This window comes from Lytechinus variegatus, chromosome 7 (assembly GCF_018143015.1).
Source record: "Lytechinus variegatus isolate NC3 chromosome 7, Lvar_3.0, whole genome shotgun sequence".
Taxonomy (NCBI): Eukaryota; Metazoa; Echinodermata; class Echinoidea; order Temnopleuroida; family Toxopneustidae; genus Lytechinus; species Lytechinus variegatus.
In genome coordinates, this window is record NC_054746.1 from 13,901,406 (window position 1) to 13,925,663 (window position 24,258).

At 35.5% G+C, this 24,258-nt stretch overlaps 1 protein-coding gene across 2 annotated transcripts in view; it reads left to right on the top strand.

The window, feature by feature from the left end:
- LOC121418494 (E3 ubiquitin-protein ligase HECTD1-like) overlaps positions 1 to 24,258 on the top strand; it is a 62,056-nt gene that overhangs the window by 7,627 nt on the left and 30,171 nt on the right. For both annotated transcript variants that reach the window (XM_041612401.1, XM_041612402.1), the window contains exons 3-12: positions 9,146 to 9,380; positions 10,919 to 11,146; positions 14,671 to 14,949; positions 15,549 to 15,607; positions 16,201 to 16,418; positions 17,017 to 17,090; positions 17,867 to 17,965; positions 20,081 to 20,204; positions 20,747 to 20,927; positions 23,444 to 23,579. In XM_041612401.1, the coding sequence (XP_041468335.1) occupies positions 9,146 to 9,380; positions 10,919 to 11,146; positions 14,671 to 14,949; positions 15,549 to 15,607; positions 16,201 to 16,418; positions 17,017 to 17,090; positions 17,867 to 17,965; positions 20,081 to 20,204; positions 20,747 to 20,927; positions 23,444 to 23,579 (1,633 nt within the window). The remainder of the gene's footprint in view (positions 1 to 9,145; positions 9,381 to 10,918; positions 11,147 to 14,670; positions 14,950 to 15,548; positions 15,608 to 16,200; positions 16,419 to 17,016; positions 17,091 to 17,866; positions 17,966 to 20,080; positions 20,205 to 20,746; positions 20,928 to 23,443; positions 23,580 to 24,258) is intronic.

Below are 24,258 nucleotides of genomic sequence, written 5' to 3' on the forward strand. Positions count from 1 at the left end.
GAAAGAAAAAACAAAGAACAGGTCATAAAAAAAATTTGAGAAAAACAAAAGAAAATTTAAGAAAAATAAATAAAACAAAATTATCAAAAAATGGGGAAAATTATTATTATTCAGTAGAAACATGTTCTTTAATCAGGTATTTTCATTGGGAAGGGGTATAAATGGTTTAATCACTGAAAAAAAATGAAAGAAAAAAATAAAATGGCAAAAGTTATCTGGAAAAAACAGTGAGACAATTCCTTCCCTATATTTGACAAAATGATGGAAAAAAAATCACATGTCACATCAATGAAATGCCTTCCCAAAGTATTTACTTCCTTAAGAATGGTTTAAGAAGTCATTTGTAAACAAGAAAGAAAGAGCGGCCTATTTATTTTTGGCTCAAAGAGACACAGCTTCGAAATAAACCAAATATCAACATACATACAAATGCACATATGGGACTGTGATGTACTCACCTATGTGTATTAATGCATTTGGAAATCGGTCTTTTTGAGTCAAAAGAGAGGTCATAATTCCTCCTTTTAATGCTTGCAATTAATCAGGTTTCAGTAATATGGACTGTAGAAGGGCATTTCATTGGTGTAAAATGTGACTTTGACGTAGATTTCCAAAGTTCTGGGGAAGATTTCTTTGCAGTAACATTTCGTATCGCAGCTCCCTGGGTATGAATAGTCTGCTCGTGCACAGCTAGCTGCATTGGTTTCATGCATGCAAAGCTCAGCCAGACAGTCGGCGCGGCCGGCTGAATAATACCGGTAGTTACTGTATGCTAGCGGTAGGCCTACATACTGTCATGACTATGCACTCTTTGTGTGTGTGTATTTGTGTGTAGATTAACAAAAAAGGCGCATGACGAATTGGCTTGCAATTTTAACTGTAGAAGGTTGATAAATGCATGCAAAATCGGGAGAAAAATTGCGCTACTTTGAAAATTATTGGTTGCCCGATTCGGGCCACCAAAACTTAACATTTTTTCAATAATGGTTGCCCGAGATGAATTTTTGGTGGCCCCGGGCCACCGGGCCACCGCTAATGTCGAGCCTTGCAGTATGCCTGGATTGTTTGTGATTATGTTTTTTCCTAGCTGCTCATGCCTTGCCTGTAAGGTTTCTGATCTGCCTATTGATATCAAGCCCAGTCTTTGTACATGTATTTGGATGGCAAACAACTGAAAACATTTGCATACAAAATATGCAGCATTACATCATCATCATCATCAGTATACATTGTACATGTTGGCCTTTAAAAAAAAATATCTTAGAATGTACAGTAGGCCTGCATTAAATGTACATGTATATTTGAAAATCACGCGTTGCCAAATTATTTTGTATTGCCGCACATCTCTGATTTACACATATGATGTCTTATTCTGAAATTTGTGAATTTTCTTCAGTGTAGTTGATTTGATAATTTTTCTTTGAAATAAATTATAAAACAAATGATTGAGTCGTGAATAAAGGTTGTCAGCCCTGTCATAGTTCCATGCAAGCCCTGCTGGTGACTAATTTGTTACCCGCAGGTCACCCACATTGACAGTATCTCACACGCATGTTGCCCGCCGAAGCGCACGCAAGTCAGATTTGCACACAGAAAACTTTTAAACGTACCGAACTCAAAACTTTATGTCGTATGATTGCCTGGAAGAATGTGACAGGGCCTTTTCATGTACACTGTACATGTGGACATGTACATGTTTACAGTGCACATGTATGTGGATGTACAGGCCCCCTTGTCTGGAAAGGGTGACCAATATTTTGTTTTTGTTCATTAAGCTGTTAGTAAGTGAAGAGCGACTTTGCGAATGACTGGTGATCCTTTCTTACACTCTAGACTATCGCCAATGAACGTTTTGGTGTATATATGTACATGTACCATTTACCTCAAGAAAGGATCACCAGTCGTTCTTGAAGTAAAGTCTTACAAACAGCTTTAATGAAACACCCACCAGATCTGTTACATTTATGCGTGCCCATACAGAAATGTACAGTATTCTCTGCATTCATGTACATGTAAACAATTAAACATACATTACATGTATGTGTTCTGAAAATGCCAACTTGAGAATTGAGATCATTCTGTTTCTGTTCAGTGTACATTGTACATGTATTGTATGTAAATTTATTGGAGGCTAAAACAAGCTTTATACATGTACATATAAAGCTTGAGCCAATGTTTTGATACACCCAGGCAGCATCTAGCTTGTAGGTTGTAAACAGTTCTAAGCTTGATGGCACATTACATGTATATGGAAGAGTACCCACTGCTGAATGTATCCCAGTTGGGATAGGCATTCATATTTTGTTGTTGTTTGTTCTTCTTTATAGGGGTACCACTGAGAAATAAGGGTATCATTAACCCAGGGAGCACTGGCCCGCGAAGCTTGTAGGGCCTACAGTATACATGAAAAGGCCCTGTCATATTATTCCGTGCAAGCTTTGGGTGTGTTCAAAAGCTTTCTGCGCGCAAAACAGACTTGCTTCGCGGGCCGGTGCACCCTTGGTTAGGGTATCTCATGCTGCATGTAATAGCTTCGCCTTCTAGGATGATACAATGAATAAAGTTAATATTGATTTTAAGTGTATTTTGTACATGAATATACATGTATATATATCCTATATATATATATATATATATGTATATATAAATTTATTAATTTTTTTATATGTACATGTATATATTCATTTTTTATATATGTTAAACATAAATTTAGTGTACTTGTACATTTACATAAGTATATAGGATCCTGTTCTAAAAATGCCTTTAAATGTATTTTGAGATCACTCTGTTTCTGTTCAATGGATAGGCCTACATGTACATTTTTTTTAATAGGCTAACAGACCAACAGTCAATTGCTTGAGCCAATGTTTTGAAATGCCCAGGCTACATCATGGTTGTAAACAGAAGCTTGATGGTGCATTTCATAAAGGAGTACCCAATGCTGAACGTATCCCAGTTGGGTTAGGCATTCCTATGGTGTTGTTTGCTGCTATTTATAGTGGTGCCACTGAGTAATAAGGGCATGGCATGCATGTCATGTGACTGGGTTAGGACTCCCTGTTGACAAGAACATGCTCTGTATCATGACGAGACAGGCAAGCAAGAGAAGGGGGGGTTCTCAATATGAAACAGGGTTCGACTGACTGAGAACAAGGGAGGTGTTTCTTCAAGTTCAAGAGGTCCATGTTATTTACATGTAAACTTGCAGACACCATATTTAACGTGGAATTTCATTGGTTAATACATGTATACATACAACATTTCTTTAATTTGTGTCCCCTGATCATGATCCGACCAATGGAGTGATGCGATTTTCTTTGTTTACTATAAAGGAGATTGCAAAAAATATCCTGTAGAAAAAAAATGTGATTTTGATGGATTTTCATAATAATGTACAGTTTACATGTAGATGATTAGATCTCTTTGTAAGATGGAGCCCAGGTTATATACAAGAAGTATGCGATTGACTGAACCCAGTGAATTAGCGTAGTTATTTGTGTAACTTGTGAAAATGATCTTGAGGTTGTGCTTTCTGGGTTATGTTTGTTTAGTACATGTATGTAAGCACTACTGCACAGTAAATGAAAATAATAATCCAAGTGCACATGTGATCACATGATCATGTACATGTAGTCCTGGTGATTGCCAGTTTTAACAAAGGAGTCAAATCAGAACATGGCGGGGGGGGGGGGTACATGTGCAATGTATTTCTCCATGTGTTTTGTATAATGCACCAATTCATGTTTGTGTCTTGATGTTCAAGATTGGCTACAGGGATAGGAAAACGAGAGGTTAAGCAAGGCTCGACATTAGCGGTGGCCCGGTGGCCCGGGGCCACCAAAAATTCATCTCGGGCAACCATTATTGAAAAAATGTTAAGTTTTGGTGGCCCGAATCGGGCAACCAATAATTTTCAAAGTAGCGCAAAGTTTTTCTCCCGATTTTGCATGCATTTATCAACCTTCTACAGTTCAAATTGCAAGCCAATTCGTCATGCGCCTTTTTTGTTAATCTACACACAAATACACACACACAAAGAGTGCATAGTCATGACAGTATGTAGGCCTACCGCTAGCATACAGTAACTATTATTCAGCCGGCCGCGCCGGCTGTCTGGCTGAGCTTTGCATGCATGAAACCAATGCAGCTAGCTGTGCACGAGCAGACTATTCAGACCCAGGGAGCTGCGATACGAAATGTTACTGCTAAGAAATCTTCCCCAGAACTTTGGAAATCTACGTCAAAGTCACATTTTACACCAATGAAATGCCCTTCTACAGTCCATATTACTGAAACCTGATTAATTGCAAGCATTAAAAGGAGGAATTATGACCTCTCTTTTGACTCAAAAAGACCGATTTCCAAATGCATTAATACACAAAGGTGAGTACATCACAGTCCCATATGTGCATTTGTATGTATGTTGATATTTGGTTTATTTCGAAGCTGTGTCTCTTTGAGCCAAAAATAAATAGGCCGCTCTTTCTTTCTTGTTTACAAATGACTTCTTAAACCATTCTTAAGGAAGTAAATACTTTGGGAAGGCATTTCATTGATATGACATGTGATTTTTTTTCCATCATTTTGTCAAATATAGGGAAGGAATTGTCTCACTGTTTTTTCCAGATAACTTTTGCCATTTTATTTTTTTCTTTCATTTTTTTTCAGTGATTAAACCATTTATACCCCTTCCCATTGAAAATACCTGATTAAAGAACATGTTTCTACTGAATAATAATAATTTTCCCCATTTTTTGATAATTTTGTTTTATTTATTTTTCTTAAATTTTCTTTTGTTTTTCTCAAAATTTTTTTTATGACCTGTTCTTTGTTTTTTTCTTTCTTCATTTTTTCTTTTGTTTTATGCAAAGTAAAATAACAGCAAGCACGATTTATATACATGTACAAAATGTACAAAGAATAGTGGTACGTGTTAGTGATTGCAGAATATTTCAGTTTGTTTTATTCATTTTTAATTAATGTTTTTCTTTATATTTTTCGGGCCACCAAACTTTATTAGTGGGCCACCAAAAAAAATTATTTGAAGGTTTTGGTGGCCCGAACGGGCCACCACCAAAAAAAGTTAATGTGGAGCCTTGGGTTAAGCATAAGGATATGGAAACAATATCTCACAGTCACACACTACCAGGGGATTCCATAATTCATGAAAATAGATGCTTGTTTTTATTTAAAGAGGAAGTTTGCCTTGAAATTATGTTGGTCCCCCCAAAAAGGAGGAAAATATAGGAACATGTAGTATACACAATGAACATTTAAATCCATCAAACCCACAAACCCAGTTTTAATTTTGTGATATCATTTGCTACATGTAGCTGTTCCTCTTATGAATTCTGATTATTTGAATATAATTTCTAATTGATTTCTAATACAATTTTCCCTGGTAGCCTGTTTTTGTTTGATAATATATTTTCATATTCTCCTTAAAAACAGGTTATTACTGTACATTGTAGGCCTACATGTATATAAAATGCATGCAATTATATACAAATAAAATACCAATTTATCATTGAAAATGATAAAAAAAGGAAACTAAAATAGGCCCTGTTGAATGAGTTCCCTTATACGCCATACAATGAAGTATGAGTGACTGAAAAACATTGAAAACAAAACGAAAAAAATATAGCAAGCTATGAAGAGATATCAGTCTGTAACATATGATGCATTAGATTATTCGCAGGGTGAAATCATTTTTGACATTTTTTTATTAAAAAGAAAAAGACAGTTGCCTACATGTAGTGCTTTCACCTCACAAGGGAACTCAAAATTAAACATGTTTTATTGTTTTTTAGAATATTACTTTCATGTCCATTTTGCATTTGTCGATATCCATTGAGTAGTTTGTCTCATTTTATGCTTGTATGGTAATTATAATTAAAAAAAAAACATGATTGAGTAAACTAAGATCTACATGTATACCATTATCATTTATCACAATCTTTTATATCTACAATGTACCATCATAGACACGGCATTGCCATCCAAGGACTTAATTCACATTCACATCATGTCCTTGCTGCGGGCTTAGAGCGAGTCGCGAGAAGAGAATAGAAGGCAGGCGTCAATTTGCCCTAATAGACATGTTATGATGTGAAAGCAATGGTTAGGCCATTTCTTGCACCCATTTCATATACAATATACAGTATGCCAAGATTCCTTTTAACTAGAATATAAATCTTGATAAAATGATTTTGCACATGACAATCTCAAGATTGTACATGTATATGTTCAAATTTGGCATTCTGATTCTAAATGTCAAAAAGAGTTTTCATTTTGCTCTCAGTGCTGGAAATCCACTGCATGTAGCTCATTTTTTACAAAGTCAGGTTAACAAACGATGCAAACCACAATATACATAATTTACATTTTACACTGTACATGACATAATGATCATTGTATGATATGTTTTGGATAATTGCCAGGGAGCGATCAGGATTACTGTGACAAAGTATTCATACACGTATGACTCAATCATTGTATGGCTGTAGACTTTACCGGTAATTGAATTGCAATGTGTCCCAAATGTTCTGACTATCGTATCAGAGCAAGGGAATAATCATGCTGAGGAAAACAATGTTTGAAAAGCAGACATGGATGACAATGAAGGATTATATATTTAATTTGTAATTTAAGAATTTTAACAAAATTTATGTTTGTCTCTTTGTCAGTTTCAATAAATTTTGGTGTTGATGAACAATATATAATTGTTATCATTTTTTTTAAATAAATACCATTTTATGTACATGTATATTATGACAATTTGCTCATCATTCTTATTAATATGAATTATGATTTTAGAAAATAATAATCTTATCAAAATGAGATTATTTAACTTTAATTGCATAAGATTGCTAGCAGAATAAATGTTGCCTTTTTTATCTTCTTTCTCTGTCTCTTATTTCCAGTTATGACAAAAAAACACCACGAAATACTTATACTGGTACTGTGAACTCATGTTGAGAAACATCTATGTTTCATAATTTGTTATGACATCTCACAGTGAGTGAGAAAATGTTGGCCACGGTGTAAACAAATATATCCCGTAATTGGTTGTGAACATCTGTGTACAAAATGTGTCTGGTGGGGGGAATACAGTGTACATGTATGTATGCTGAAGGTGCGCCTGCATGGAAAAAAAATTGTGCATAAATTTCATATGCACTTTATCAGCACGCAGGGAAGTAAATTGGCAATTAGGTGTTGCTGCAGCTGCCACTCTTGCCTCACTTGAAGGCAGTTTCGGTAGAAATATGTGACCTTGAATTTGAAAGCAGAGTGAAAACAACATTTTGAAGACATGTGCTGCACTTGATTTTATTTGAATTTATTCAGACAAATTTTACATGTCTTGTATTGCTGAAAAAGATTTACAATTTAGAAACACCCATACAAGTAGGCATCCCAAAACAAAATACATAATCAATGACATTAGATAGGAATACAAATAGTCAACATATATCAAGGCATATCATATTATAGATTATAGTTCAAAATGAAAACTACAGTAGGGAGACAACAATTAATTCTTAAAAATACTGAAATTGCATATTTCAAGTGTCTAATTGGAAATATTTCAACAAAGCTGATTTAAATATATATGTGTACATTTACATGTACAATATGTGTGAAGTGATTGATTGCTAGCTACCAGAATAATAATCTGTTCTTGCAAATACATGTAGAACATTCAACTTATGTAAGTGTGATCATTTCTTCCTATTCAATTTGCTTGTGTGACCTACAGTATCAACTTCTCCTACATTAGTCATTTGTGTACAATCTTATACCGGTTGTAAAAACAACAAGCCGATGGTATTAAATTTACATTTTTTTTCTAATATAGTTAATATTAAACTGTCTTAATAACATGTTATAGCTTCAAGTCTAGTCTTTGGACATCATCCTTATGTAACGTTTTTGGATGCGTTCAATCTTGTTTTTGTATTTTATTCTGTAGGGATCCCATGCTTTACATGATTTTTGTTAACTCCCCAATATTTATTTCAATAATTCTTTTTGAAACATTAATTAATTCACGTACGTTACAATACATGTAATGTGAACAAATAAAAGACTTATTGAAATATATATTGGGCAGTTAACAAAATTCCTTCTAATAATTCCTATTATTTTGTTGCATCTTTATACATGTATATGTAAATCCGTGCATTGGTCGTTCCAGTTTTATAGAGTTATCATTTAATATGTCTTTATGATACCTAAAATTGAATACCACCAATATATTGTCTTTAATGTACATTGCATGTTAAGGCAGGGGGGGGGGGGGAGGTGCTATCTGATATATTAGGGGAGACCGGGGTTAGTTGGAACATGGGGTAAGTTCAAACATTGTAATTTTCTTTCACGACTGTAAAATAAATTTATGCAATACTGCCCTCATTTTATTGCAATAATAATTCAACACTGTTGTATTATTAATAGCAATATTAATTGAGGGCAGTATTACATAAATTTATTTTACAGGCTTTAAAGAAAATTACATTGTTTCAACTTACCCCATGTTCCAACTAACCCTGGTCTCCCCTACTGAAATATTTTTATATGTAAGCTGTGCATAGAGATGGACATATTTCATTATTGTTTGGATAAAAGATGTGTGGGTTGAGTCACATAGTTTTCTTTCAGTGCTCATATTTACACATCACTAACTATATTTATCTTTTTGTGTGTGTGCTCATTCTATATGATACAGATGGTAGTAAAAAGCTGTATGTTCATGGATCGGTAAAACTGAAATGTAAATTATATTAAAATGTTTTTATATGGGCAATGCAAATGTTTGCATGCACATGTATATAATGTAGGCATGCTTCATATTCCAAGCATGGTACATGTAAAAACAATATTTTATATAGGCCTATAGTCACAATCCTCTACTCATAAGCATTTGATACACTGTAAAAGGAGTGAAAATTCATCTATCAAAACTACTTTTAAAATTGCAGTTATACAGGTATGACATTGAAAAGAATGATGATGATGATGATACAAACAGGGCACTCGATAGAGGTGTTTCTGTTATTGCTTGCAAACAATATGAACAAGCAACAATATTCCTGTAATGTTATGTGTAAAATGTATGTTTTCTTTTCTTCTTTTTATTCAGCTGTCCACCTAGAACCTTTCTCCCCGCACTGTGCCGTATTTTTCTGGACGAGCATGCTCCGGACAACGTACTTGAAGTCACTGCCCGAGCCATCACCTACTACCTGGATGTCTCCGCGGAGTGCACTCGTAGGATCGTGGCTGTAGATGGCGCTGTCAAGGCCCTTTGCAATCGTCTGGTTGTTGTCGAGCTGTCTTGTCGAACCAGCAAGGATTTAGCTGAACAATGCATAAAGGTAAACTTGCATGTACCTTGAATGTTTTCTTTTATACTAATTTCTTGGTAAATTGCCAATTTGTCTACACCCGTTTTGTCTATTTTCCATTTGGTTTCATCCCACATAGTGTCTACTCCTACATGTAGTTCGTCTGCAACTTCTTAGTTTCCTTGCCGTTTGATTAATTGCCATTTCATAGCCCATTTACAATTTCTTCTGATGTCCAGTTCTAGACATTACTCATTTCGTCTTGGTCTAATAAAAGAGGAACAGATGAACTCTTCCTGAACCAAATTTTCACTTTTTTTAACATAGTAAAAACTAATGAATAGTGGACATTAGACCAACTGGGCATTAATCTTCTGTATGATTGAAGTAAGTAGACATTAGACCAAGTGCAGTGTAGACCAAACAGTAATTGGACCAAATGGGTTTAGTCTGTTTGGTATTAAACTGAACTGAGTACATACACATGTAGTACATAGACCAAGTTCTTGTAGACCAAATGTTTGTGCCAAACATGCCATCGTGTTACAGTGTATAAAGTCATGGGGGACTTTCCTGATGGGATTTTAATCTTGATTGCCAGAGGCACTATGAAGGAGGGGCACCTTGGCAGAGAGCTTTGAAATCTATAATTTACACAAACCCCCCTATCTTTCCGTAAATAGAAATGTATTTTAGTCCAATATCATGAAATATGGAATAAGAAATGTTGTGTCAACAAACATTCTTTGATACTGTATATTACATGTACCGTATTTACCAAATGGGTATTGCTTTACATACACGTATATGTGGTTGAATTTTTTTTTTTTTTTTGGGGGGGGGGAATAATGTCTAGAATATGAAAGAACGTTTTTCATTAAATGAAGCAGGAATAAGAAAATAATTATGACATTCGCATTTATCTTATTTTTTTTCAAATGAACACAATGGACTTCCAGTTGGTTATTCATGCAATAAAAAATGTTTTAATATACATGTACATGTATATTTCAGAAAATCAACTTTAGTTTATTTCCTACTAATATAATTTTCCATGTACATGTTTTTCAGAAGGGCATGTGATTCTAAGTGAATTGAATTTCCCCCTAGTGTATTTCAGGAGATTTAACATTATTGCAAGATTATTGACATGTAACTCACCTAGTGGCACAATAGCCCTAAATGGATTTAGTTTCATTTTTTACGTGTATGGTAATGAGTCAAATTGGTTGTACATGTATTACTCTTTACATGTATATTGCTACATTATGACATGGGAAAACTTTTTTTTCATAATTATACAATTTTACTTGTCTGTGTTCTGCTTTCACTTGTGAGGCTGTACAGCTTCGTCAGAGAATTTGTCGGAGATGGCCTAGAGGCCGATGCAGCATGAAAATGTGTTACAGCTAAATTTTATGATTGCTTCAAAAAATGTTTCTCATGATGTCACAGATGAACAAACGTTTCAGTGCTACTGCAACCTTATCCATTAATCCAGTCTTGAATTTAACCTTTATAAAAATCAAAGTTCATATCAATGTTTTTCATATTTTAATGTCACCTAGGTCCTTGAACTGATGTGCACAAGGGAGTCAGGAGCCGTGTTTGAGGCCGGTGGTCTCCATTGCGTCCTATCTTTCATCCGAGACAACGGCTCCATGATCCACAAGGATACCCTCCACTCGGCCATGGCAGTGGTCTCCAGGCTCTGTGGCAAGATGGAGCCATCGGACGGCTCCTTAGAGACATGTGTGGAGTCCCTCTCCACTCTGCTCAAACATGAGGATCCGCATGTAAGTTTCTCTTCCGAAATGTACATTCTTTTTTATTTCATTGTAAAATTCCATTACACTATTAAATGCCATTCCTGTTAATAGTTATTTCATAAGGAATGGACTTGATTCCAACTGAGAGTTCAAGATCAATGCATTCTGGAAAAAAAAACAAATAAAACAAACAGGAGTGCCAGTCTTTGTCACCAATACATTCACCATTCTTTCACAAAATCTAGATTTTAACAAGCTGTGGAATAATGTTTTGTTCAGGTATACTCAAATGCCTCAGCAACATTTTTATTTTCATGTTCATACGTAGTCAGAAAAAGTACACCATTTACATGTATGCTGATACATATGAATTGGATGCTTCAAGTCTCAAAAAGTGGTCATATATTGTGCATACAAACCCATGACATCATAATGATTTCATTATTAAAGGTATTTGGTGTTGAAATTTTTTATTATTACATCATCATATCACAACAGTTATTAGCTTGAACGCACAGCTCTTGATCTATCGTATAGCTCTAACTTTGTTTTCATTTGTCCTCACTTTTTTGAAGAAATAGATTTTATCCACAGTTTTTTTGTTTCTTTGCGATATTAAAATTGAAAGTCGCTAGCCTCTGCAACATATTTTTTGACGCTTCATATCCCATTAACTTGGAACACAATAGTGTTCCTGAGCATTGTTGCAACATGTCAGAACAATCCTTCAGAACTTTGAAAACTGTGAAACTGTTAGGCCATTTTCCTGCCACAATTCTCTTTTGATGGCATTGTTATTTCCTTTCCTTTTCTGAATGCGATTCAGTGTTTTGCTGCCTGAAAATATTGCATAGATGCCATATATGTACATGTAGTTCTTAATTTTCTTATGGCAGCCAAGTTTCAAGCAAATTGAATTTTGCAATAAAGATAATTGATAATTTTCTGTGGGTATACACGTTGCCAGATAATTTTGCATTCTTTTGCCTCAGTTTGATGGTTGAAGGAATATAGTGGCCTACTGATCTGTGCATTCTTGCACTGTATAACAAGCTACATGTATTAATTTTGCTCTTGCTTTCCCATTTCCCTGAGTGTTCAAATGCTTGTATTCCCCCTTTTTTAAAATGAGTATTACGATATGTTGTCATATTACTTTACACTGTATTTACCTCACTTGTCATAATACTCACAACTGAATAATTAAGTATGAACAAATTGAAATGGCTGCAGCTGTTTTCTCTTTCATTTTCTGTTCTATGCATTTTCACTACCACTTTTAAGCACTGATGAAATAAAGCTTTGCACAAAGGAATGGCTAATTTTTAATTCAATGTAATCCCAAACATTTCCTATTATGAATTCTAAAAATTTTGAGTGCTATTTACTACTGCATACATAATATACATTTGTTTAGGATTACATTGCGGCTTGCCACACAATGCAAAACATAATACTTTATAGAGCTGCGTACAGAGCCTGATTAATGCAAAGTCCTTATGACCCCCACAGAGGATTTGCAGACTTAAAGAGATTTGCCCGTGTACATGAATACACATCAACTCGCTTCTCATGATGGTGAGTTGCTGTAATTCATGGAAACTGAACTTAAATCTTATAATTGGACTGAACTTTTAATACTTTGGTACTACCCATAGAGCTACACAGTTTGCATCAAGTCATGCTTATTAAATGTTCCTTTGCTCCTCAAATTGGCAATAGCATTTGATTTTTCCATTCATTTCATATTTTGAAAAAATAAATAAATATTGATGGAACACTGGCCAAAACGAATAAAAGCAAGATTCGAGTGAAAAGTTGCCAATTCCCTGTGTGATTGCCTACAGGAATTATAAAAAGAAACTGCAAAAGTTTTTCCTGTCTATAGTTAATACCTTTATAGATTACATGTACATATATAAAAACAAATTACATAAAAATTACCATGTCTTACTCACAACATGGTTAGTCTTAAAAACAGGGTGGCCACAGAGGGGTGGGGGCTTGGAGGGTAGGATATTTTTTGTTTTTATTTTATTTCATTTCCATGTACACATACTCATACATGTAACAACAGTCAAATTCATTACATTGAAAATAATCATCATACAACATCCAATACACAATATCAAATTAAAAAAAAACACTAAGAAAAAGGAGGAAAGAACACCAGCTAATGCCTGGGGATTATCAAAAGAAATCAAGTTTCTGTTGAAAGACTCTCCTCATTAGCTGGTGCTAAAAAAGAACACTAACATTAAAATACAGTTCAACAAATAACAACCCCCTACGAAAGAAAACAAGAGAAAAAAGAAAGAAGAAGAAGGGGGAAAGGATCTAGGCCACATAATGATATGATTACAGTGTACCCTATTAATCAAATTTATTTTTAAAAATGTCATTTTTTAGTCATCTCCCCCCCCCCCATCAACAACAGAATTGCAGATGAATAAATTGATTTTTTTTTAATTTTAAGGAGAGTTGACTCTGAAGTCATGTTCCAATACAAATTGTATCGATTGATGATACTAATTGCATAATTTTTTTCATCCAAAGTCATTTTGAAAATCGGAGTGGTTGTTTTAGGTCTGTCAAAGACAGAGGCTGCAGTATGTGCACAGCAAATAACCCATCTTATTGTTTGGTTTACATATTCTACAAGTGGTCATGAAACCTTTCATCTTCATACGTCACTGAAGAAAAATGAGAAAAACAAGAAGAAACCCTTCATGAAGTTAACTGTTCATAGGCTGAAGTAAAAAATAAGTGGGGAAAAAATAAACATGTTATAAAATCAAACAGAAGAACATGTACATGTAGCATTGAATTTTCTTGTCAGGAATATTGAGTCTTCAGAGTTGTTTGTCAGAGAATTGAAATGCCCACACAGTGCAGAAAAGCAACAAACTGATTAGATTAATTGCAAGGCTTCACAAAATAAAGAAGGACAATCCTTCTAGTCCAAAATTATACAATTTCAATTTCATTGGACGGCTTCACTGTCATGAGTGATTTAACTCGGCTTTCTCGTGAAGTGCTAGACTCTCATTCAGCTACATATATTATTCTATTTCATAAAAAAGATCTTCATAAAATCGATCATTACCTGTCAAGTATGGTCTTTCATACATGTATAAATATATGTGCCTAGTACAGGTGCAAAATAATTGCTTCTCTGTAACAAATTACAAATCAAGTGAATATGATCTTTTCAAAACAGCCATGTTTTATCAATCACACAGATTTGCACTGTGCATTGTCTTGTGCTGAACATCAGTTGCCCTCTTGATATGTATTGGTATTGATTACATATTTTGTCATCATCTAATACTTAGCACATACATTACAGAAAACAATGGATGAAAGAATCCTCTGTCACCTTTCTTGTTCTATTATTGTAATTCTTAACTTTACAAAAAAAAATTCTTCCCCCCCTTTCCCACACAAATTGACCACCTTCAAAATCATTTAAAAACACACCCCTGTCACTCTTTGTATCCTCTGGAAAAAGCGCTACATTAATCCAACTATTATTTCTATGATCATTTCAGGTTGCTGATGGAGCCTTGCGCTGCTTTGCATCCCTCGCTGACCGCTTCACAAGGCGTGGGGTAGACCCCGCCCCTCTTGCCCGCCATGGACTGACCAATGAGCTTCTGGAACGTCTGGCCAACTGTGGTCAGCCGGCCTCCTTCAGCACCACCGCCACCCAATCCACCACACCTAGGGCGGCGGCAGGGGCGACACCAGACTCCAAGAGCAATCCAAACATCTCTACAGTCATCAGTCTACTCTCAACTCTTTGCCGAGGCTCACCTAGTGTTACTCATGTAAATATCAGCTTCTCCAACTTCTGAAATGACTAAAAAAAAATTTTTAAATTTGATACACAGATTTGTAAGTGATGTGCAGTATTGAGCAAAAATTGTGTGTATTGATTTTCAGGTGTTTCTTTTCAAAAGTGATATGAGGCAATACAGCCAGATGCATGCTTAAGTTTATAATGATAATAGTGATGATGATGATGATGATGAATTTAATAATAATACATGAAGTGTGACTTTTATAGGGGCAAATTCACTCTGCTGGGTGCTCAAGGCGCATGAAGAATTTTGAAGTATTGATATAAAAAGGCTCTGAGAATTTTTTTTGAAAGACTCAAGTTTGATACACATACAACTGTTGATGTCTTTAGTAAGGTTATTCTACAATTCGGGGAATGCATGAGCACAGCACCTTCCCCAAAGTTTTTAAAACCTTTCAGGTCACTTCCCTTGTGAGGGATTTTCTATTGTTACATTTTGAAAGTTCACGATACTTTGACCCAATACTTGAGCAATGCCTGATATATCCATTGTGATGAAGCAATGAGTTTCAAAAGAATGAATTTTAATTGACTTATTATTATTTCTCAATACTTTCATTTTAGGATTTATTACGATCAGACCTTCCAGCTTCAATAGAAAAGGCACTCATGGGCGATGAAAGGTATGGAACATAATTTACTTTCAAATTGTATTTTTTAAACGTGTAGTATCAAGAAGAGTGAATGTTCACTTGTTTTGTTGATTTTGTACTTTACCGTAAATAAGGTACTTACTATTGAAGGCTGCATTTGCTATGTGTGTATTCTGCCAAAGTACACTTTCCATTGCCTATTTCATAGGATAGATTTTGAGTCTACTATACATTCTCTTTGCAGACCAGGGGCCCCGTCTTACAAAGAGCTAAGATTGAACCAATCGATCCTAACTCTATGGAAATCCATCAGTGTCCATTCATCAGAAATTTGCAAAATGTCCGTTTTTAACAAAGGAGAACACACCAAATTGTCAATAAATCAATTAATTTATGAAAATACATCATATCTAGAATTTTTTTTGAACAAACATGCATGTTATATGTTGACTTTGCTGGCTATCCATAATTGCCACTGAAAAAATGAATTTGATGATTTTGGTGGACCGATCTGGCCACCAAGAAAAAAAAATTAGCATGGAGCCTTGCTTTATGAAACACCTACATGTACCTGTACCACATGGATTTCCCATCTCACCTTTCATCATCTTCTCATCTTACAGATGTGTCCTGGACACCATGCGTCTTGTTGACCTTCTTCTGGTGCTTCTCTTTGAGGGTCGTAAGGCACTCCCCAAGTCCAGCATCGCCCCTAGGCTTCGTAGCAGCACTACCGGTCTACGTCGCCTTGACAGTGCAGGAGAACGGACCCATCGTCATCTCATTGATTGTATTCGTAGTAAGGATACCGATGCACTCATTGATGCGATTGATACCGGAGGTATGAGCTGCTTGGGATCTGTTTATCCTGCTATAAACGTTTTTCAGATTTAAATATTTTAGCATTTCAAGGGATTACAAACAATATTATTGAAACAAATTTGGTGTACAATAAAAAAAATCCAATGTAAGGGCTAATGGAAAAACATTATTTGTTAACTTGAAAGAAATATGTTTCTTATGAGAATCATTATATTCTGTAATTTTGTTTATATCTATGCATTTGCTAATAGTTTTTTTTATTGATTATTTTCATTTATTTACTTGTTCTTTCTTCTTATGAGTTTTTCTTGTAATTTATTTGACTTCATTTGTTGAAATATATTTTTTAAAATATATTTATTGTTCTATTTGTTTACTGATTTATCTTTTTCTTATATTTATTTTTATTTTATTTTTGCTCATTCTTTCATATGTATTTAAAGGAGTGTAATTTTTTATCTTTTGAAGGTTAGTAAGGTTCATATTTTTATATTTATTTCAACATAATTTGATCAACATCCTTTGTATATTGTCACATGATAACACCAAGAAAAAAACCACACACAAATATTTATCATTTTGTATTGTTTATACTCTGTTTTTTTTTGCCAATACAGTTGAAGTTAACTATATGGATGATGTTGGCCAAACATTGCTTAATTGGGCTTCAGCCTTTGGAACACAGGAAATGGTAAGTTGAATTTATATAGTCATCATAGTCAGCTGATATTTGTCCATACCTGCCAAGTATTCATATTAAATAGGAATATTTCTATTTTTGGTGAAAAGAATATTTCCATTTCAGCCCGTGTGTTCCTGTTCTGCAGACAAATTTCTGTAGTATTTAAAAGGAATTTAAGACTTCCTCTTTTAGAAATTTCTTATTAACTTGTTCCTAGTTTTTGTTTTGGCTCTCGTGGTTGGCAGGTATGGTCATGTTATGATTGGAAAATGAAAGCTATATATGAAGTGCCCGGTTAAGGTGGCTGTGAAGGTAAAACTGTGTTCATGAATATACTTATGCACATTCCACAACATTTACAATGATAATTGTAATGATAATAGTGATGTTGATGAAAATTTCCCGCAGTAAGTGTATGCTATTGGTCTAGTCAAGTTTCAAGGAAATATGTACGTGTATGTTATATGCAGTGCATCCCAACAAACAGGAAACCTGTATGCAGAGATAAATGTCACAATCATTGAAAATGTGAAATTTGACACTACTAGTAAGAGTGAAATATCTTCTTTGATATGAGACCAAATGCATAGTAAATCTTTCACGCATGGCAGATTACAAATAAATACTAAGACATGTCTCAAACGATATGCACTGAAACTTTCGTTTAAATTTGAATAAACTCTCATTTCAAGATCACTTCTAGCGCTAGGTTTTCATACCCTTAACTAATCTTGACCCGTTTTTATACACAACTTGATTGATTTCCATTTGTATTCTTTTCTCAGGTCGAGTTTCTTTGTGAGAGAGGAGCTGACGTTAACAGAGGTCAAAGGTCGTCTTCTCTACACTATGCTGCATGCTTTGGTAGACCTCAAGTAGCCAAGGTATGTGAATTCACATTCATTTCAGTCCCCCTCCCCCCTTCTCCAGTTTCTTGGCTACTCCTACTTCATCATATCGGGTTTTCTTCGTGCCTTTTCAGTATTTGTTAGGGTTTTTTGTATATATTTCATACCCGTATAACTATATTATATTCCACACAACTTTTGTGTGCATGTATGAGCCTATGGTTAATTCCTCCGATTTTGGCACTTTATTTAATATCCTCTGATATTTATGCAGACCAAATGATGTGTTTTTAATGCACCACGATAGGCCCCATGTAGATGATGATATAGTTGATAGAGATAGCATTTGACATTCGTTGCTGCACTTTTTGTGTTTAGACTTCCATGTCATTTATACTTTCTCAATGTCATCAGTTATTCACATTAGATTTGATCTGGGAATGAGCAACAGGATATGTGATTAGCTTCACTCATGTGTTATTATATGAATCAGAACATACCCCATGTGTGGTTCATGATCACAGTACTCTACCACACCCCACCCTTCATGTGGGATTAATAGTACCTTTCTATGCATCAACAGGGTTCCCACGGTCCTGGAAAATCCTGGAGAAATTTGTGGTCATGGAAAATCAGTGAAAAGTCAGGGAATTTTGAAAATTTTTGAAAAGTAATGGATTTGCATTTACCTCTTGGCTCTGGCAGCTTTCAAGTTTGTTTTGTCTCGCAACTCTCATACTCTGTGTGATCGTACATGCTCTAATGATTGGTGTTCATGATTTCCATTTTTCCCAGTTTTGTGACATCCCAAATTCTATATAACTCCCGGTATGTCACGGGAAGTCATAGAAAGAAGCGATTTAGTCATGGGAAAGTCACGGAATTCTGTTTTCAAATTTGTGGGAACCCTGATCAAGCCATGTCTCCCTTCATGTGTAGTTATGGACCCCATTGCATAGAAGTTACTATTATAGTAAATGTGCCTTCCAATGGTATCTTTCATGGAATCCTTTGTTTTGATTGGCTATTGATCCAGGGGAGGGGTACAGCTGACCTGTGGCCCCCCCCCCCCCCCCCTTTAAGAAGCAAAGTTGAAATTTGCAATGTAAATATGCCATTAACACAGAGGTGTGCCCCTATTTTGAAAGTGTATACCTTTATTTTTTTGGGGGGTAAGAAATATGAAATATCCCTAATTTGCGGTTAAAACCCTTTTTTTTTGGCTTGTCAAAATTTTCCTCCGAAAAATGTGCCCCCCTTTTTGGAAAATCCTGGATCCGCCCCTGTCCATTGTTGCCATGGTAGTTGCCATTGGATTGCAAAAGTTACCATAATTGTAATTTCTATGCAACGGGACCCTAAACTCTTTGATGAATTATTTTGGCATTGCCCCTCCCCTTGCCCCACCCATTTGAATGAATCAGTACATACCCCCTATGTATCGTTAATGATACCCTTCTAGAAATCAAATCACACCCCATCCTTGATGTAAGATTAATAGTGTCCTTGGCTTGTACTCTTGCATGAATTTGATCATTACCTCCCCCCCGCAAATACTCACAACTTTCAGCTCCCTTTATATTATTCTTCAGTGAATCAGACAGTTTTTTGGAACATACGGTTACCACTTCCTTGAACTTCATATCTAGAATAAAACAATTTTATGAATCAGTCACCCCCTCCCCTGTCAGGGTCACGTTAACAGTACTCATATGCGAATCATACCCACCCCCCATGTCTGATTCATGGTAAAAGAACTTGTCTTTCAATCTGACACCACCACCCTCCAACAATGTGTTTACAGTTATAGTATTCTACTATGGATTATGGATGAGACACCCTCCACTCTTGCCATGTTTCTGTTCATATTAAACATTGTTTTTTATTATGCATTTTGTCATGAAGGTATCAGTCATCACAGATAACACTGACAGTAATTCAATTACTTTATTAGTGTTTGAATGAAGCGTGTTGTCAAATTTCTTGCACTTTCCATTTCATTGCCAGCATCATCAGTTGTCAGTATGTTTTCATTTTGAGCTGTTTGCTATATCCAAATCTAAACTTATACCGCAGTCATCTCTTGTCTTGTCGAGACTAGAAACAGAAACCATTTTCTTCTATTTATCATTTTCCTTCTTTAAATATTAGACCCTGCTTCGTCATGGTGCTAATCCTGATCTAAGGGATGAAGATGGCAAAACCCCTTTGGACAAGGCCAGGGAAAGAAATGATGAAGGTCATCGTGAGGTCATGCAAATTCTTCAATCTCCAGGTAAAATGCCGTAAAGAAATGTGATAGTTTTTTAAGGTGTAGGTTGGGCTGGTGAAGTTTGATGATGAAAAAGAAAAATCAAGTCTTCCTGTTTTTTGTAGGAAAGGTATTTTTTGAAAGGTTTCACGTCAGTCAAAGAAAATCAGGGATTTCACTGACTTCTTTGTTCTGAGCCAATCAGATGCAAGGATTTCAGTAGCTTTTAACAATTTTCTTTGAAAATCACTGATTGTTACATGAAATGCTCCCCTGATCAAAAGATGATGCAATTATTTTTACAGTCCCGTGCATATTCTATCCTGTACTCGAAAGTGAGTGGATGGTACCAGTTTCATCACCCCCAGTGTCCACGAGCACAAGGCAAGAAGATTTAGATAGGGAACCTAAGAAAACCACAAGTTGGCCCTTGTAAATCTCGGGAATATCATTCCACAGTTCCATCCAGTCATTCCCATGTTCTGTCTTGGTGTTTTGGTGAAGTAATTTAGTAATTACAGTCCCATGCCCTCATTTCTATGTCCTGTCCTGTCCTGTACCTTAAGGTGAATGGATGGTGCCAGTATCATCAGCCACAGAGTCTACCATCACCAGCCCGGAGGAGATCAAACCAGAAGATGGAGACCGGGAGCCCAAGGGAGACCCTGAGATGGCCCCTGTATACCTCAGGAAAATGCTGCCTATCTTTGCTCAAGTCTACAACAACACCATGATGCCTTCAGTCAGGTAAGTGCTCATACTCAAATCTCCTCTGTCTTTTCTCTGTTATTCTTTCTGTCATTGTCTGTCTTCCTTCTTCTCTGCCACACTGTGTGTGTGTGTGTTTCTCTCTCTATTTCTTCTTTTATTTCTTCATTTTTTTCTTTCATTTTTTCTTATTATTATTATTTTCTCTGTCTTTCTCTCTTTTAGATTGCTCCCATGTTAGTTTTTTTTACTTATAATGTGTAATATACATGGTTCATTTCTCCTGAACTTCTGCTCTTTTTATTCTAGTATCTAGATATTGAGTATTAATGGAAAGGCAATAATGTAATTGCAATGGATGTTTCGCAGTCATTGGCTGAAATTCAAGTATATTTGTCAATGTTATATTCAGTTTTGTTCCTTATTGTGTTCCCATGATACACAAGACTTGCTTACCTGTAAAACAAAACCTCACCTGTTCTAGAGGATAACAGGTAGACAAATATATCTTCATTATGTCAACGTGACTGGTTTTAACTGCTTCATGCAGTATGTCTGTAATAATTGGCAAGCTTTCAAGTTAATCTGATAGTGATTACAGACAGAGGATGCAGAGTCACTGAACACGTGCATGTGTTTCCTATCAAAACAGACCATTGAGAGGGCGCGAGTGAGAGACAGAGAAAACTAGAGGGAGATGGGTAGGGAATACGTGTGTGAAAAGAGAGTTAGTATAGAGAGAAAGATGAAGGTATAGAGACAAAGAAAGACAATAAGAGGGACAAAGAGAGAGCGAGAGAGAGAAAAATAAACAGACAGAGAGGGAGGGGTAGAGGGAGTATGTGTCTAAGAGAGTGTTAAAGAAAGAGGAAGAAGAAAGACACACACACCCACACCCAGACAGGCAGACATGTACAGACAGATGGGGAAGGGGAGAGGAAATATAAGAGAGAAAGAGGGAAAGATGGAAATAAAGAGACAGACACAGAGAGAAAGAGAGGAAGAGACAGACAGAGTAAGATAGGGAGAGAGAGCAGCAAGTAATTGTTGGCACATGATTATAGGTGTGACATTATAAACAAGGCCATCCATTGTGTCTATATCCTTTTCACAACCCTACTACTTGTATGATTGACATTAGTAAAGCACAAAAAAACATTTAGGGACACAGATGATTAACATGGGAGTAACTTTGAAGTGAAGTTAAATTTAGATACTTTTATGCTGTGTTTGATGAGATGTGACCTGTTAACAATACTTAAGTTTAATATTTCATTGACAGTCTTTTGACAGAACCTAGTAGACCAGAACAAAACAAAGTATCAACCATAAGTGAATCAAACTGCATATAAACAATAGAATTGTATTGTTAGAATTTGTTGTTTGTAACTCCCATTCCGAGCATGTTTACTGCAATTGTTTGTTTGTTTGAATTGATATAATTTGATTGTGTTAAGGAAGGATTATCTCCTCTTAAAACAAGTAATAAAAGCATTATATTTCATTTTCAGTCTTTGATAACCACACATGTTCATTTTTTGTGTTTTGCTGTTGATATTTTGAATGGTCATAATAAACCATTTGATTTTTTGAAAAGCACATTGAAGGATATGGCCTAGATGCCCTATTGGCTGACCTTGATGCCCCTTTAAAGATAAATTCCAGTTTTGGTAACGATCTGAAAATGACTTTTTACAGAATCTAATATAATGACCACCCAAGTGTCTGTTTGTATGAATAAAAAATATGTGCCAAAGGATTCTGGAGGAAATTGTGTAATTGCAGAGAAATCAGCAAAATAAGTGCGGATTCGGTCACTTCCGTCGGGTCTTTATTCCAGCAATAATAATACACTGTCCCACGTGTGCCTATCTGTGTTGGTTATCTTCAGTGTGAACATTTTTCAGCGTAGATTTCAAGATTTCACAAAGTTCAATTTATGTAACTGTACAAGATCTAGATCCTCGATGATATACTAACAATTAAGCCTGGTTTTACAGACTTTCTCATGAAATCAGTCTTTACTGCAACTACTGGAATTTCTCTTTAATTGGCCTTAGAGATTTATTGAACCTTTTCTCTATTTCATTTTACAACTTAAGTTGTAATATAGAAATGATCCCTTCGGCAAAGTGGCCTTGCCCTAAAAATAATGAACTTTGTGACCTTTTTGACATGTTAATTCCATAATCAGGAATAACACTGTTTGATATGGAGGTTTGTACATGAAAGTGGAATGTGCATGGTGTATTTTGATATAGGCTTTTAAAAATTGTTACGATGGGAAATTGAAAGTCAATGATAGTTGAAGGAATGTATTATGATTTAATGAATTCACGCCACCCCTTCATGGATTTTTAGATTATTGTACATGTATATAAACACATTAATGATAATATATGCAACACTTCTATAGCGTTTCATGCAATGTTTCTAAGAACGGCATATTATTACCCCGGATTTAGCATGGCCACGCTGATCAGGCGCATGAGCATTCAAGGAATTTCCTCCTACATTATCTAAGCTTAGAAATTGTCTTTGTTATTCCTCAACAGGAAAGCCACCTTAGCTCTTATACGTAAGATGATCCACTATGCACCGTCCAGGCTTTTATGTGAGATCTGCTCAGGAGACCTATTAGGATTCACACCAATCTTGGTTGAAGTATTGGCAGCCGTCTTAGATCATGAGGTAAACATTGTCAACAGTACAAACTGGTGGTGGTGGAGGTGGTAGTGATAATGATTGTGGTGGTGGTGGTGGTGGTGGTGATGATGATGATGATGATGAGATGATTGATAATGATGGTGGTGGCAATGAGGAGAGGCTGACGGTAATAGTGATGGTGGTGATGTTGATGATAGTGGTTATGATGGTGATAGTGAGGATGATGATGATGATGATGATGGTGATGGTAATTGGTGATTGATGATGATGGTGATCATGCTGATGATGATGATGATGCTGTCGATGATAATGCTGCTGATGATGATGCATCTGCTGCTGATTGATGATAGTTATGATGATAGTTATGATGAGGTTGCAAGGGTGGAGTTCAGCAATGAGATGGTGATAGTGGAGGAAAATAAAGAAGAGCATAATGCGAAGAATAGAGTGATGTTCAAAAAGATGACTTTGACAATAGATATATATTTTCTTCAAGCTTGGGCACCTGCAGATAGATGGTATCAATATCATCCCCTTTGACTTTATGTTTGATATTTATCATTTTATTTTATTTACCCACCACCTACATGTACTTGTGCTTAGAAATGGGTTGTAATGAAAACAATGAGGATTAGGAAGTCAAAGATGATTTTTTTTTTAATAATGAATAAATCAAAGTTACATTTTTTTTATATAATGCATT